The sequence below is a fragment of the Loxodonta africana genome, chromosome 6 (assembly GCF_030014295.1).
Source record: "Loxodonta africana isolate mLoxAfr1 chromosome 6, mLoxAfr1.hap2, whole genome shotgun sequence".
Lineage (NCBI taxonomy): Eukaryota > Metazoa > Chordata > Mammalia > Proboscidea > Elephantidae > Loxodonta > Loxodonta africana.
In genome coordinates this window covers 133,886,459-133,903,359 of record NC_087347.1, presented here as the reverse complement: position 1 = coordinate 133,903,359, position 16,901 = coordinate 133,886,459, and the positions used below count along the sequence as shown (strand labels likewise).

At 43.3% G+C, this 16,901-nt stretch overlaps 1 protein-coding gene across 2 annotated transcripts in view; it reads left to right on the top strand.

Annotated features, from left to right (window-relative positions):
* The window catches only part of CNTNAP5 (contactin associated protein family member 5), a 1,181,085-nt gene that overhangs the window by 607,029 nt on the left and 557,155 nt on the right, over positions 1-16,901 (top strand). For both annotated transcript variants that reach the window (XM_010596415.3, XM_064287363.1), the window contains exons 9-10: positions 10,284-10,433; positions 13,181-13,352. In XM_010596415.3, coding sequence (XP_010594717.1) covers positions 10,284-10,433; positions 13,181-13,352 — 322 coding nt within the window. The remainder of the gene's footprint in view (positions 1-10,283; positions 10,434-13,180; positions 13,353-16,901) is intronic.

The window sequence follows — 16,901 nt, the reverse complement described above, 5'->3', positions numbered from 1 at the left end:
AAATATGGTACTTAGGTTGTTGGGGCTGCACAGAGGACAGGGACCAGGATAGGTGAGAAAAGGGAGGCATCCTAGAGGTGGAGATAATACAACTTGGCTTCAAGAATCAATAGGAGTTGGCCAAGCAAAAAGGGAGGAAAAGTACTCTCCAATCAGGGGAGAGAAAGAGTGGGGCAGTCAGAGGTATAAGACTTCTTGGGTAGTTTAGGATGGAGCACAGAGGCCTGGTAAAAGATGAAGCAGCATTCTCGTCAGGTACACCAGAGTTAAGGCTTTATCCTGAAGGCGATAGGGAAATATCTGTCACTAGAGTTGTGCTTAATCTTTTTTTTAATGTAGATATTTGAGCTGAGCAATCAGTTCATATTTTGGGGAAACAACACCTCACCCTCAACCACAGATGTGTACCAACTTCCTATCTGCTCCTTAACCAAACCCGTTGCCATTGAGTCAGTCCCAACTCATGGCAACCCCATATGTGTCAGAGTAGAACTGTGCCCTATTTGGTTTTCAATGGGTGATTTTTTTGTAAGTGAATCACTAGACCTTTCTTCCAAGGCTACTCTCGGTGGTCTAGAACCTCCAACCTTTCAGTTAGCAGCCATGTGTGTTAACCATTTGTACCATCCAGGGACTCCTATCTGCCTCTGTGCTTGTTCGTGGCTGTACAGTAGTTCTGACTCATGGCGACCCCATGTGTGCAAAGTTGAACTGCTCTACAGGGTTTTCAAGGCTGCAAACTTTCAGAAGTAGATCTAAGCCTGTCTTCCAAGGTTCCTCTGCATGGAATCCAACCTCCAACATTTCACCTAGCAGCCAAGACGTTAACCGTTTGTACCACCCAGGGACCCCATCTGCCCCTACTAGATGGCAAACCCAGACATCTTCTCCTCATGTGCTGACCAAAGGTTTTCAAGATCCAGGTTAACTTGAAATATGAACCAGGCTTTACAGTTAGGGAAGTTTTAACCTGTGAATGATGGCCTGTGTGTGTATGCGATGCCTGCTGCTGACACCTGGCTGTGGAGATTTGGCTGGTCTGATGCTCAGTCAATCAGTGAGCATTTGAAGAGGGCGAGGTGTTGCCCTGTTGATGATGAGGGGAGATACCAAAGCATGGCTCAAGCTCTGACCCCCAGGAACTTGTAATATCATTTGGGAGATGAGGGTTACATAGATAAATTGTTAATTAATAGCACAAGGCAGTAAATAATATCAACTAAATGAGTGCTTCAGACAGTGGATGTTATAGACATTTATAAGGAGAAATCCCTGCACACTGATCCAGCCAAGGAAAATGTCTGGGTTTGCCATCTACTAGGGGTTTTGTTCATTTTCTGGGTTATTCACTTATTCCTTTGTTCATTCATTTGACATTTCTTTAATGCCTTGCCCTGTGATTGGTGACTATGATTGAAAGTCAAAAAAGATACATTCTTTATATCCACAGGTTAGGAGAGGAGGCACTAGGACTAAAACCAGGACTTTGGGGTTAGGGAGCTGGGATTCGGAAAGTGCAGTAACTTGGAGGGTGGCATACAGGTAGAGCACAGGCGAGGAGAGAGGCAGCAACCAATTAAGTGTGTTTACTTGGAGCATCATAGATACATTAGTTTAGTCAGAGTAGGAGATGGGTGCAGGAATATTGGGAAATAAGGTTAAGAGGACAGGTGAAAACTTGACTGCAGAAGGTGTAGATTGCCAAGCTAAGGAATTTGAACCTTATTCTCGGGGCTCCATGAAGTCAACAGTGATCTTGCTCTTCAGATAGTTTGACCTTTCCTGTACCAGAGAGAGGCAGAAGACTGGGACATGAGTGAGACCATCATAAAAATTCCAAGATGTAGTAATAAGGCATATAATAAAAGTATGAGAGAGAACATGAAGGTGTATGTTAATCGAGTTGACTTTATGTAGGGAAAGTTTCATAGAATTTGATAATTGATGGATAAATGGCATCCAAGAAAATGAGAGGTAGGGTCCTGTATTTTAGTGTAATGGTACTGGCAATTGTAATATGTTCTTTTAGCACATGACTGGCACTTTAAGACTGCCTTATTCAATTATTTGTGTATTCCCTACTTTGTTTTCACAGAAATTGAAACTACTTTTGAACCAGTAAGTGTAGGGATGACAGGACATGAAAAAAAAAAAAAAAAAAACAGCTGAATTGGGTTTTCTGGGCAAAATAAAGCCTAGAAACGCCCAAGTCTGGCCAGGCATTTCTATCTCTAATTTAGCCATGAGGAAAGAGGTTTAGAAAGATTAAGAAATGTGCCTAACTTCCTGGAAATTATAAATGGCAGGCTCTTGAACAAGGGTAATGGATGAACAGAAGCAGCAGGGCAATTTTGTAACAAGTTCTTTCTGGTGTCTGACATGGAGTCCTTGGGGACTCAGCCTGGCCAGGCTGTATCTCTCTGTGAGTGCTTGTGTGGCTGCAAAGGCATCTTCTGGCCGTGGCAGATGCTCCGGGGCCCAGGGAGAGCTACTCAGTTTCAAAAGTTCATTAACATCTTGCGTTTCACATTATGATTTCCCTCCCCCTTTGTCTTCAAACCATAAATGGAGACATTGTGAAATGCAAAGATTTGTTGGGAATTTGGCTGTGGACTTTCAGAGAGAGAGAGAGAGAGATTAATTTATCCAAACCTCTGAAATCCAGAATATTACTCCGTTAACTCAGTGGCTATGAAGCAAGGGTGATTTTGCCCCCCACGAGGCCTTTGCCATGTCTGGAGACATTTTCAGTCTTTAAGAGGGGAAGTTTTTACTGGCATCTAGTGGGTAGAACCAGGGATGCTGAGAAACGTCCTACACAAAATGTGTATTACAGGACAGCCTCCACCATGTCAGTAGTGGCCTTCTTCAACCACAAACCTTAAGTTTAGTACTTCAGGACGTTTCTTAACCTCTCTAGGTTCAGTGAAGCTCTCATTATGAAAAGTATGAAAAAGATGCTCTATGTAAAAATGGCATGGGGACAGCGTCTGACCTCCTCTAACTTCACAAGGAGAGGGGAGAATCAAGATCAGCAGCCCGAGGCTGACTCCTATGAGGCGGAGGTTGAACATGCCTCCTCTCTCAGCCATCTTCACCAGTTCTGACACCAAATGTCCCTCCTGTGGCACTCTCTACTTTTCCGCTGAGCTCGATAATTCATCGCAATGGCCACACAGAACTCACAGACCATACTCACTAATACGGCATTTTACTAGGGAAGTAACACGTTACAATTAGGCTCAAGAACACTCAGGACAGCCTCTTCCCAGCCATGCTCACAGGCACGCCTTTTCCTGGCCCTTGGCCTCTGCCAAAAGTCACTTAACTTTCTCTCTCTGTGGGCTGGGAACCCCAACACGCTGCCTCCTGCGGCTGGGTCTCTGTTGTCAGGTGTCTGCTGCCACTTCTTCAGCTTTCTCTCTCTCTCTGTTTCCTGGTTCTAGGAGCTTCTCAGCACAGGGATCCCAGGTTCAAAAATGTACTTTCTGCTCCTGACCTTCTTCCTTGGTGGTGGTGGGATTCTCTCTTCTTTCTGGCCTCTAAGTTGGTTTATTTCAAGCCCAGGGGCATGGCAAAACCAACCAATCCCCTGGTGGGGGCACAATTACCCCATCCCACAGCCCTGCCCAATCACTTGGGTGGGAGTTACAAGACCATGGCTGGAAAGGCCACACAGCAGCCAGCCATCACACCACACTCTATAACTGCTTTTATGTTTTATCTAGAAAAAGACAATAAAGTAAATGACAGTTAGCTAAAATTTGAAGGTCAGGCCTAAGTGGCCATTTGGAGAAACAGAACCCACATCTTACTTTAATCGTTTTTAGAACCTGGAAGATCTGCAAAAGGGCAGGGCCAAAGTCTAACTCAGTATTGTTAAAAGCAACGTTGCCTGGTGGACGTGTCAAATGGTGCAGCTGCTTGGTAAAATAGTCTGGCAGCTCCTCAGAAGGTTAAATATGGACTTATCATATGACCCAGCAATTCCACTCTTAGGTATATACCCCAAATAATTGAAAACATATGGCATATATAAATATGTACGTGGATGTTCATTGCAGCACTATTCACAACAGCCAAAAAGCAGAAGCAACCCAAATGCTTAACAATTGGTGAATGGATAAACTATATGTAGTATAGCTACACATATCAGCAATAAAAACAAATGAAGTTCTGACATAGTACAACATGGATGAATGTTGAAAACATCAGGCTGAGTGAAAGAAGCCAGTCACAAAAGGCCACATATTGTCTCATTCTGTTTATAGAAAATGCCCAGAATAGGTAAATGTACCAAAACATAGACTAGTGGTTGTCTAGGGCTGGGGTGAGACACGAGGGTTAGGAATTTGGGGTGGGATTAGAGAAAACACAAGCTAAAGTGCATGGGGCTTCTTTTTGAGGTGATGAAAATGTTATATTATCTCTCTTGGTGATGTTTGCCAACTCTGTAAATATACTAAAAATCATTGAGTTTGTATTTTACATAGGTGAATTGTAAGGTATGTGAATTATATCTCAATAAAGTTGTTATAAAATGAAATAATAGAAATAAAAGCAACATTGCATTCAGCAGTAGAAAATAGAACTTTGCGGAGGTACTTCAGCATCAATCAACACGATTCCAAGAGCAGGGCAAGCTGGCTTTGGAGCTGGGGTGGGCAGAGCGAGCTCAGCCTGGGAGTCCCTGAAGCCTGCTTTGGAATTCTGGCTGTTTCTTAGGAGCCATATGACGCTGGGCAACCCTCAGGCTCTCCGTTTTAGCATTTGTAACATTAGGGCGGTAAACTTGACTCCCAGGACTATGGTAAGAATCGGGAATTATATGTTTAAAATGCTTGGCACATTATAGGTATTCAACACTGGTAGCTTGTATTGTTAACTATACTATTATTACAACTGTGCTGTGTTTCAAAAGTTTATTTGCAAGTCCAGTTACAAATATGGAAACTATCTCTTTTTTTTTTTCCCATATCTAGAAAACCTTTTAAGTCTTGGTTTGGTTCCTAGATGAGCGCAGAGAAAACTAACCCTCTCTGCAAAGTTCCTTTGTACTAATATCCTGGCTTGAATTCAGAACTAACCAAAAAGTTCGCAGTTCAAATCCACCAGGCACTCCTTGGAAACCCTATAGGGCAGTTCTACTTTGTCCTACAGGGTTGCTATGAGTCAGAATTGACTCGATGGCAATGAGTTTGGTTTTTGGCTTGAATTCTGGGATGAGGACACCTGAAAGCAGGTGAAGATGACAAACTGACTTACATTTTATCACAGCTTCAACAGTTTTGTTAGTTTTTTTTTTTAATTACAAAGTTCGTGCATTTTCTTTTTAGGAACTTTTGAGATCTCAGTAATATACAAAAAAAAATCTGTGATTCTATCATTCAATGTCAACGAGTAGTAACAGGTTTCAGAATTTTCTCTTTGTGTTTATTTTTAATAAAATTGGAATCGTGTGATATATACTGTTTTTTACTAAGAGCTTCACTATCAGGATGCTGTCTTGGATATTGTTTTTTGAAGGACTACATCATATCCCGTATTATGATTATATCACGTTTGATTAGCTAAGCTGCTACTTTCGGAAATCCACGTAGTCGTGGATTTTTGCTATTGTATATTAATGCTGTTCTGAACTCTCTTTGCCCTTCATCTTGGCTGGAATGCTGTTATTATTTTAAGATTAATTATTCAGAATAAAATTTATGAGAAATGAGGTATGAACATTTTTAGGGTTTTTGGTATTTATTGCATATTGCCTCCTGGAGAGACTGTTCAAATTTATGACATCAATGTTATTGAGTTTTTTGTTTGTTTTTGCCAATCTGAGAGATAACAAATATTGCCATTCTTTTAATGTTCAAAAGTTTGTGTTTGTCATCATCCAACTCTTTCCAGAATGTAATTCCTAGCTTTTAAGCCTCAGTTCCCCCCAAAATCTAGGCATTTAATGTTCCAACCAGTTGCTATCAAGTTGATTTTGACTCATGGTAAACCCATGTGTATCAGAGTGCAACTGTGCTTCACAGGGTTTTCAATGGCTAGTGTTTTGGAAATAGATCATGCTTCAGGCCTTTGTTCTGAAGCATGTCTGGGTGGAGATGAACCTCCAAACTTTCAGCCCAGCATGTTAACCTCATCCTTTCAGCCCATCGTGTTAATGTCTACACTACCCAGAAACCCCTAGTGCCTCGAAGGCCCTTAATCACCTGCTCTTCATCGCCCAGAGGCATTTCGCATCAAAGTGTTTCTGTCCTCAAAGGTGTTTGTTTTCTTTTTCTGTTCTCCCTGTCAAAAATCTACTCTTCCAGAGCTATTTATCTCAAGTATAGTGTTGGGAAGAAAGCAACCTGATAAATTGATTCTCCCTAATTTGTGAATAATTAATAGCACTTCAGTCTGTACCTTTAAATGAGTGTTCTTAATAACTAAACCCTGGGAAATCTCTGGGGGTGTTATTTTGGGTTCATTAACAGAGTGAAGCGGAAAAGTGTGCTCAGGTAGAAAGCGAAGCTTTTGGAAGAGAGCACACCATCTCATTTGCTTTGGAATCTATTCTTGGTCCCCCCATCAAAACAAAAACAAACACACCGTTGTCAGTTGCTCTTGTTTTTCCTAGCCTCTTTCCTCCCTCTTCTAAAATCTTCAGTGGAGTTGTCCTCAAACCTGGCTGCACCACAATTTAATCCCTGTAGGTCTTTTAAACTTCCAAGGCCCGGGGTCACCCTCAGAAACCTGGTTTAATTGACCTGGAGTGAGGCCCCATGCTCTGTACTTTTAAAACCTGCCGGGGCAATCCTTCTGTGTTGTTAGCATCAAGAGCCACTGTTCTAATAATTTCCCTGTAAAGACCTAAGCCTTTCACCAAGCTCCCCTACGGGGAATGGGGACTAGGTAGGATAAAGATCAAACCAGAAGGAAAAGCAGAAGGAAAAAGGAAAGAAAAGAAAACAAGCAACCAAGCCAACCTTCATTAAGAGATAACTTTAAAGACAAGAAGGCGGGAAAGTCCTATGGCAAGAACAGACCCTCGCTGAGCAGGCCTCTTCTCTCCATGTCAGTCTGTCCTGTAAAAGGACCAGATGGTCCATTACTGATCAGACAGGACACTCGCTGTGGCCTCTGTGCCTAGCAGGGTGCTGGCCCTTAGGGGCTATCAAGACCTTATATGTTGAGTGAGTTGCTGGCTCCTTTCCAGCCCGAACAGTCTACAGTATTTGAAAATGTAGTTTCATATGGTATGTAGATGTATGCAAATGCATATACAAATGAAAGTGAAAAGACAGGGAGACCTACAGCTACTGTGACCCCCAAATCCTCCTGACAGAAGTTGAATGTTCATCCCCAGGAAACACCTGACAGGGTCTCTCCCTCATTAACAGAGTCCCCGTGGCCAGGACCAGAGCCCTGGCCTTGTCAGGGGACAAAGGCCTTAGGGAGGACTCTAGGCCACCATGCTGAAAACCCTTGGGTTCTCCCTGCTCTAATCCAAGCAGATGTTTAGGGCTGCTGGGGACAGGCAGGGAAGGGTCTGGCCGAAGACTCAGGGGCCTTTAAACCTGGGTGAGTCTCGGCAGATGGGGCTTGATTGCTGGTGCAGATGCACTGGGCTGCAGCCTGGGGCTGCTGCTCTCTCAGGGCAGCAGGTAGGCTCTCTGGCGGCTCAGAGGCAGGAGCTCTTCAGTCCCTGCTCTTAGAGACCAGCACACCTTGCTCTTGTATTTCAGTGCTTTCTTCCTGCTTGGTTTCTTAGGGACTGCTCCAGGAGGCTCCACCAGGTCTGTCCTATATTACTTCCCAAAATAGCTCTTAATTCCTCCCTTGCTCTCTATGTGTGCTGCTGCTGCTTTGCCTGAAAACCTCCTTATTTTGGTGGTCTGGGCCTGTGTGGGCAATAGGCCCTAGAGTTTTCCTGATAGCCAGCTCCCCTCACCCTCCGCCAGAGGAGTCTTGGAGTATCACCTCCCGTGGCTAGGGGCATTTCCAGGCTAAAGACCCCTCATGGAATTTTGTGGTCTACAGTGGGATTTTCTTCCATGGCTGCTCATTAAGAAGTACACATGCAAAGGGCCCTACCCCCAGAGACTCCATGCAACTGGTCTGAGAATTTTGAAAGCACCCAGAATCACTTGCAAAGCTTGGGTTAAAACCCCTTCCTCAGCCTCCCCTGCGATCTCCCTGGGTGAGTTGATCCTCTTGCCACCTGACTTCATACCATCCTCCCCTGCTTCTCCTGTCATCCCACTTTTTCTTTCTACAGGTGGTCCTCTCTCCTGGAATGCTTGCTCTCTGAGTGGTTTCAAAACTTCCCTTAAATTCTCATGCTTCCTCTGGGAAACTGTATCTGGCTTTTCACATGGGCTTAGGCCTCCTTTCCTCTCTGCTTCCATTTTGCTGTTTCACCCAGTATTGCAGGTTCTGCTGTCATTGTTTCCTTCTCTGCCTACTTCATTAATCTGAGCTCAAAAGATTATATTTTCATCTTCCTTCTGATGCCTCTTGCATTTAACTATGAACTACCCAGGATAGGGACCATGCGATGTTAGTATCCATACTCCAAAGTGCCAAGGATCACTATGTTGTTGATCTGTCTGTTTTAGCTTACATTTTTGTCTGCTTGTGATGTGGCACGAACTGTTCCACATTACCCAAAAACCAAACCCATTGATGTAGAGTTGATTCCAACTCATAACAACCCTATAGGACAGAGTAGAACCAGTTTCCACAGAGGAGCTGGTGGATTAGAATTGCCAAAATTTGGGTTAGCAGACAAATGCTTCGTTCTACATTAGCTATGGTATTTATGTGTGCTATTTTCTCAATGACATTTAAGTAGAATCTTTGACGCCATTTTCCAGGGGAGGACACAGATATAGTAAGAAGCCAAGCAACTCAGCCCATAAAAGGGCACCATAAATATCTGTTGAACAAAGAAATGTGTGTCTAGGTGATCTGGTCACTGCCAAATCTTGGTGAACTGATTTGCTGACACAAATCCATGTCCTTCAGCAAGCGCTGTGCACTAACAGAGCCTTAATAGATCAGAAAGTTTGAGGAGGAAATAGTTGAAAGCCTGATGACTACCTCCCAATACAAAAAACAAAACCAAACCCAGTGCCGTCGAGTCGATTCCGACTCATAGCGACCCTATAGGACAGAGTAGAACTGCCCCATAGAGTTTCCAAGGAGCATCTGGTGGATTTGCACTGCCGACCCTTTGGTCAGCAGCTGTAGCACTTAACCACTATGCCACCAGGGTTTCCCCTCCCAATACGGTTTCCCCTCCCAATACAGTTTCCTCAATAAGAGACATCAGGAGCACAGCGTGTAACAAAAACACCTTAGGTGAAAAACAGAAGAAGCATTGCGTTTTGCTAAGCACCCGTAGTGCTCCGAGCTGCCCTAGGAACGTTTCATACCTGATTGTAGTTGTTCCATGTAACAATGATACAAAGTAGGCATTGTTATATTTACATACGAGAAAACCGAAGCTCAGTGAAGGTAGGCAACTTAGCCAATATCACATAAAAGAAAAAACAAACCCATTGCCATCGAGTTGATTCTGACTCATAGCAACTCTATAGGACAGAGTAGAACTGCCCCACAGGGTTTCCAAGGAGCACCTGGTGGATTCGAACTGCCAACCTTTTGGTTAGCAGCTGTAGTTCTTAACCACTACACCACCAGGGTTTTGAATGTCACATAATCGGGTATAAAAAAGGCTGGAATGGAACTCGTCTGCTACCTCCCTACTACAAGGGGCTGCTTCTGCCTGGCAGGCCATTGTCATCTAGCTTCCCCCACCTACTTTTGCCTTCAAAAAAGAGGTTATTTTTAGCGATAAAAGCTATATCAGCTATTTATAGACTCACATGTGAAATTTAAAATTGCCTGTAAGCCCAATACCCAGAGAAAAAACCATTGGTGTCATTTTGAGGTTCATTTTTCAGCCTTTTTCCTTGCATTTATGTATACATCAATGGATCAATTATCATATTATATAATTTTTTTTTTGTAGCTTATCCAGAATTTTGTGTTCTGCCCTTTTGTTTTTAATCCAGATGTAACAGAAGTGGCTCAGCCACTTTTAAAAGAGAAAAGGAGAGTAGAGGTGAGCAGTAAAGATATAAAGGAAGAGAGACAGGGTTTGGCTTACAGAGAGCGGGCAGTGGGTGCAGGCTGAGCCTGCCTGTGTACCACAGCAGGAAACCGAGTGTCAAGCTCGCCAAACCTCCCGGAATCCATCATCCCGACGCGCACCCTTCCTGTTTCTTTTACAGGCAGCAAGTTGAATGATGGCTTGTGGCATTCAGTTAGCATCAACGCCAGAAGGAGCCGCATCACTCTCACCCTTGATAACGATGCAGCCTCCCCAGCTCAGGACACCACCCCCGTGCAGATTTATTCTGGAAACAGCTACTACTTTGGAGGTAAATTCCCCAGCCTTTGAGGTCGGAAAGAAAGGGGTGCGGGGCAGAGTCTGGTGGACATTTATTTCGCTATAATGATCTTCGCTTTGTCAATTACACCATTCTCCCAACACGCACACACAGAGGCACCCACTCCCAAGCCCAAAATAGTGAGAAGCAAACTCTCTCGCAGCTGTGTAAATATAAATTATCTAGGTCAGTGCTGAGGAAGAAAAGAACTTTAGCTCTGAGAGTTGGTGTTACATAACACGTCCAAAGGAGATTTTGTAGCTCTGCCAAGCTCTGCGATCACATTCCAAAGAGAAACTCGGCTGAAAACGTGGAGAAAGTATACGAGCCATCAGCAGTACCCCTGAGAGGAAAAACCCTGGTGGGAGGTCATAACCAGCACATTCAGCCTTCAGGAGGCTTCCGAGACACTTGGCTTCTTCAGTCCCCTGCCTTTTCCTTCCCCGCATCCCTGGAGGCCATGCTCCGGGAGTGAGGCAGCTAGAAATGGAGAGGACCTAGAAGAACTTGTAGCTCCACATGGAGCAGCCATTAGAGACCCCGCCGGCTCTGATGTGAGCTGAATCCTGGGGACTGTTCCTAGGACAAAACACACAAGGGCAAAGCGATGCAGATAAAAAGCATGATTTGGCATCTACTTTCTGATAGATGCATATATATTGTTATTTAGGCCTTCCAAGCTATTTTTCTTTTTTCATTAAAAATTTAATACCTAATTTCTTAGGTGGTTGTTTGTATTATAGAAATAATCTCTAAAGAGTATTTAATCTCAATCGCTGCTGACCTTGAGGAAGACACTTCTTGTCCATCCCTGAACTCCCTTGTCAGGAACACGGGGAAATGGATTGGTGGCAGGGAAAAGCGAGAGCAAGAGTTTGAGATGTCCAGCATAGGGCCTCCTTCACGGTGGGGACAAACTGGCTTCTGCTCCTGCCGTCACAGGCCGGGGCTGGGAGCTGGTCTACAGTTGCCAAGTCTTTCTGCATTAGGAAGCTCAACAATGGCACTGTCAGACTTATGCTGTGCAGTCTCTTATACGGAATTTACAAATCTTGTCTCTCACACCAATGGCACACGGTTAAAGCTTCACAGTCGGAAAGGACTTTGCCCAGGTTCAGTACACTCATTGGGCATCTCCTGAGAGGGAAACAGAGCGGAGAATGTCTTTCTGCCTCGATTGCAGGGAATCAGGAAGGGCCTCTGTCCTCCACCTGAAATCCCCACGTGTGCAGTGATAACAGTTTATTTAAGAAGGGGACACGCTTCCATCCTCTGTAAATATTTCATGTCTTACATCATCTAATCCATGCACCACTTTGTGAGGTAACACAATAACCCCTGCAAGGCCGTAGAGCCAGTGAGGAGTGGAGCTAGGATTCACACCCAGGTCTGTGCTTTCCATGGACACTAGTGAAAACAAAGGATGACAGCAAAAGCAGCATAAAGGCTAAGAAAGAAGGCTTTCAGGGCCCCAAAGGTAAAGCTCATTAGCTGCGTAGTTTTGCGTCATATGCAATATTCCACCAATGGAGAGAGAAAAGCAACCTTGAATTTATTTCTGGGGAAATGAATGATTGTGAATAACTGTGGTAAAGATAAGCATCTGAAATGTCTCTGAGGCAAAAGTGTCCCCCTCCCCTAGTTGAAGAAGTGTCCTTAGAGGTCGCTCTTAAGGGGCACTGGGCTTCGGGGGTGAAGATTTATCTGCCTTTGGAACAGTGTTTAAACAAACGCCCCACACACTGTAACCTTAAGAAGGTGAAAAATGAGCTTCAGTAATAATAGTCAACTTACATCAATTCTCTCTACAGCTTCAATTAGAAGCTGTAGCGTCTCTCCATTTTATAGTGTGCCTGTGAGCTGTTAGCCAGCTGCTGTGCTTCTGCCCAGCAGCGACTATCTATTAGAGATGGCTGGAATAATTCCCTATTATTTATGGGTTACTGCCATGTTTTCAAGCTTGCACTCCCATATGCTCTGAACCTATTAAAACCATCAGGATGGAGTTTGTAAAGAGCATAAGCGCTGGTGTAGCTCCAGTGCTGTATACCTGTCTTAATGAGAAGTAGATACACCTGGGTTGCAGGCTATGCTAAGTCAGTGTAATGTCCTTTCTTAAAAGAACACTCTTTACAAGGTAGGTTTTAACCTTCCATGTATGCTCTTACAGCCCTCTAACTACGTGCACTTGAGCCTTGAGTTCCCTTAGAGTCTGGATTTGCATTGAACCTCATTTCCAGATTCTGGATGCGTTCCTGTGTGTACCTTTCTCAGGAACTAAGCCTGTTAATGCTGACAATTAACCAGACAATTATGCTGCTGCCTTCCTTACGCAAAGCATAATTTCCTTTGAAAGTGTAATTCAGATTTCAATTGTGCATTTAGATGTGTGTTTCAAGACAGAACCAAAATTCCCAAGTAGTTAAAATATGTTGCTACCTTAGGATAAGTGACATATGCTATTCAAAAAATAGACAAATAGCTTAACGATAGGAAAAAAGAAAGCGATGAATGTTACAGTATTGGTATTTCCTTTAACACACTTTTTTTTTTCCTGCACAAAGTGATTAAGTGTGCCCCATTTTGTACCAGTTCTGTCTCTTCTCTGTAAATCCTGGAATTGCTGCGAATGAAAAAGTACCAAAATAATTAGACCTCAAGGTCTTCCATCAATAGATTGCCAAAGCAATGACTTATCATTTCAGCATTCTTCTTCATCTTTTTTCTCTGTCCCACAGGGTGCCCAGACAATCTCACCGATTCCCAATGTTTAAACCCCACTAAGGCTTTCCAAGGCTGCATGAGGCTCATCTTTATTGATAACCAGCCCAAGGACCTCATTTCAGTTCAGCAAGGTTCCCTGGGGAATTTTAGTGATTTACACATTGATCTGTGTAGCATCAAAGACAGGTAATTATTGTTCTTCTCCTCTGTTCTCTCACCTCCTCCTATTCTCACTGTTCTAAATATGAGTTTCTTTAAGCAAAATTCTAATCCACCAACATTAGCCACATTAGACATAATTGAGTTGCCTAATGTAAGATATTTCTAAAAGGATTTCAGGCCCAGAGAAAAATGGTTTAAATTAGTGGAGTCTCTCTTCATGTTGACTTGCAGTAAATGGGATATGCAAATTAAATCAAAATATGAATTTGTGAAAGGATTAAAATTTTATGCATAAACAACATTTGATTACTTTGAAGTTAGGAGTAAAGCAGAAAAGAGAAGGAATTCCTTCTTTCCTAACTGTTTCATCCTCCCTGTGTTGGGCTTCCCTTCGGCTCAGGAGGAAGAGCAGCAGGCCCTGGGAGAATCCTTCTGTAGGCGTCCTAACAGTGGCCAATAGTCATGGTTGCTCCCCAGGCATGGCCGAGCTTTGCTGCCACTACCACCCATCCATTGCTTCTTTTGGCTCAGAGGAGACAAGAACCTGCCTGGAGAAAACCAATCACTTTACTCTGAAACCAGGGATCTAAAAAACCCAGTATTTCTCCTGGAATCTGGCTTCTCTTATGTTGGAAGTTTCTAGATTCAAAGACTGCCCCCCACCCCTTGCAGAGCCCGTTACCATCAAGTTGATTCTGACTCATAGTAAGAACATAGAACAGAGTAGAACTGCCCCATGGGGTTTCCAAGGAGTGGCTGGGGGATTCGAACTTCTGGCCTTTTGGTTAGCAGCCGAACTCTTAACCACTACACCACCAGGATTCCACCCTTTGCAGAAGACCAAAGAAACTCAGTGCTGAATTGTCAAGATTTCCTATTTTCTCTACATTTTTCCTCTAGCTGCTACATCCTTTATCTTCCCAAATATGGGTGAATAATATGTCAAGTGCTTGCCTTGGTATTGGTGATATGGAGTCTGCTCAAGTTTCATCAGGGACTAAGTTAGTCATTGCAATAAAGTGAGATAAATGCCCAAGAAGTGTACCCTCATTTATGGGACACCTGGCAGCAACAGCTTAGTCTGACCTCAGGAGAATGAGGTCAAGGTTTTCAGGGGGTGATGTTGAGCTGAATCTTAAAGGAGGAGGCAGAGGCAGGCTTGGTAGAAGTGGGGTGGTGGAGTGTTGGTGTAGGGAAAGCTGGCAGTACGTCAAAAAGCATAGAAGCGGGGAAGGGTATAGCTTGCAAGTATTCTATCAATGCAAGATACTTTTTTTTAATTTTAAAATCTCTAATATTAAAGTGCATTTTATAATTGGTTTGTAATAGTTTAATTGGCAACTTTTTTTTTCTTTAGTGATACATAAAATAATGGCATGTCTTACAATGGATGGTATCTTAGAGTCAGTAAAGTATACTCAATAGGGATAATAGGTTTGGAAAACCTGGTGGCATAGTGGTTAAGTGCTATGGCAGCTAACCAAGAGGTCCACAGTTCGAATCTGCCAGGCATTCCTTGGAAACTCTATGGGGCAGTTCTACACTGTGCTATAGGGTCGCTATGAGTCGGAATCAACTCGATGGCAGTGGGTTGGTAGGTAGGTATGGGTGGATCCCATGACATGAATGTGGCTAGAGATGTGATTTAGGACCAATCAGAAGAGCCATGTGTGGTCATGGAAGCTCCATAGACACATTCAAACTCCCTGAGGGACCAAATTGCTAGGCTAAGGGCTGTGGGGACAATGGTCTTGGGGAATATCTAGCTCAATTGGCATAACAGAGTTTATAAAGAAAATGGTCTACATTCTACTTTGGTGAGTAGCGTCTGGAGTCTTAAAAGCCTGTGAGCAGCCATCTAGGATATTCCACTCATCTCACCCCTTCCGGAGCAAGGAAGAATGAAGAGAACTAAAGACATAAGGGAAAGATTAATCCAAAGGACTAATGCACCACATCTACCATGATCTCTACCAGACTGAGTCCAATACAACTAGATGGTGCCTGGCTACCACCACTGACTGCTCTGACAGGGATCACAATAGAGGGTCCCAGACAGAGCTGGAGAAAAATGTAGAACAAAATTCTAATTCAAAAAGAAAGACCAGGCTTGCTGGCCTGACAGAGACTGGAGAAACCCTGAGATTATGGCCCCCAGACACCCTTTCAGCTCAGTAATGAGGCCACTCCTGAGGTTCACCCTTCAGCCAAATATTGAAGAGGCCCATAAAACAAAATAAGACTAAAGGGGCACACCAGCCCTGGGGCAGGGACTAGAAGGCAGGAGGGGACAGGAAAGCTGGTAATAGGAAACAACCCAAGGCTGAGAAGGGAGAGTGTTGACATGTCGTGGGGCTGTTAACCAATGTCATAGAACAGTATGTGTACTTTTATTGAGAAACTATTTTTTTTCTGTAAACTTTCATCTAAAGTACAATATAAATAAATAAGTAAATAAGAAAAAAAAAAAAAAAAAAAAGGAGGAACCACACGTGCCAGTGGAATTGGGCTTCATGCTGTGGGCAAAATGTCAGGGAGGAAGGTGGTCTAATCTGCCTAATACAGTACTCCGGAAGAAATGAGAAAGATGACTTGGAAGGGACATGTCCAGAGCTAGAGGGGTGCCTACCCCAGGCCAGGGCAGCAATAATGAGAACTAGCAGGTGATTCTGCTGAGCAGCACAGAAATCAGCTGTGCAGAACACATTCACCACTAATGGTCAGAAGGACCGGCCTAACTTGGTAGAACTTGACTTGCATGTTTCTCTGTTAATATCACTACACATCGAGCATCAATAAATCACACAGACTTTCCAGTTCTTCTACTTCATTTTTTTTTTTTATTCGACCACCCAGTAAAGTGTGTGATAAAATGTGTGCTTCATTAAAATGTGCTAATTTAGAGACCTTAGAATAAAAGATGCAAGAATTGTCACCACCCCTTTCATCTTTGTTAATGGTGAGGGGAAGGTGTACAGCTTCGCCGGCTGGCACAGCCTTTGGCAAAGTGTGTGGATCGATAGAAGGAACACTTGTCAATAGGGGTCTCTTATGATGCTTTAATTTCTAATCAAGGAAGCTTTCATTATTTTTGATTACATGAAAGTCGTTGCCATCCACACTGCATCATTACTTTTGTGTAATTGTACTCTATATAATTGTATTACATACAATTGTGTTTTGGTTAATTGTATAATAAGGGATTGTGTTTAGTGGATGAATGGTACATTTTTCTTGATTTACCAGATAGTGTCCCCACCAGAAGGAAAAACTGTGGCAAAAGACTTTGCTTGATGATTTATTTTTTAAGCCTATGTTTAATATTTTAGAGAGAGTGGCGGAGGTTAGAAGGGCAAGTAGTTTCTCAGTTTTAGTCTTTATTTTTAATGTTCTAATCAATTAGGACTTGCTTTTATGCCAAGTACAAAATCTCTGTCTTTAAGGAGCTTACTTCTTTGGTGAGGAGAACAACTTGACTGTGATTTTCCTTGTGACATTGTTGTTGTTAACCCCTGCCTAATGGTGACCCCATGCAGAGCGGAAGAAGCACTGCTTGGTCCTGCGTCATCACCC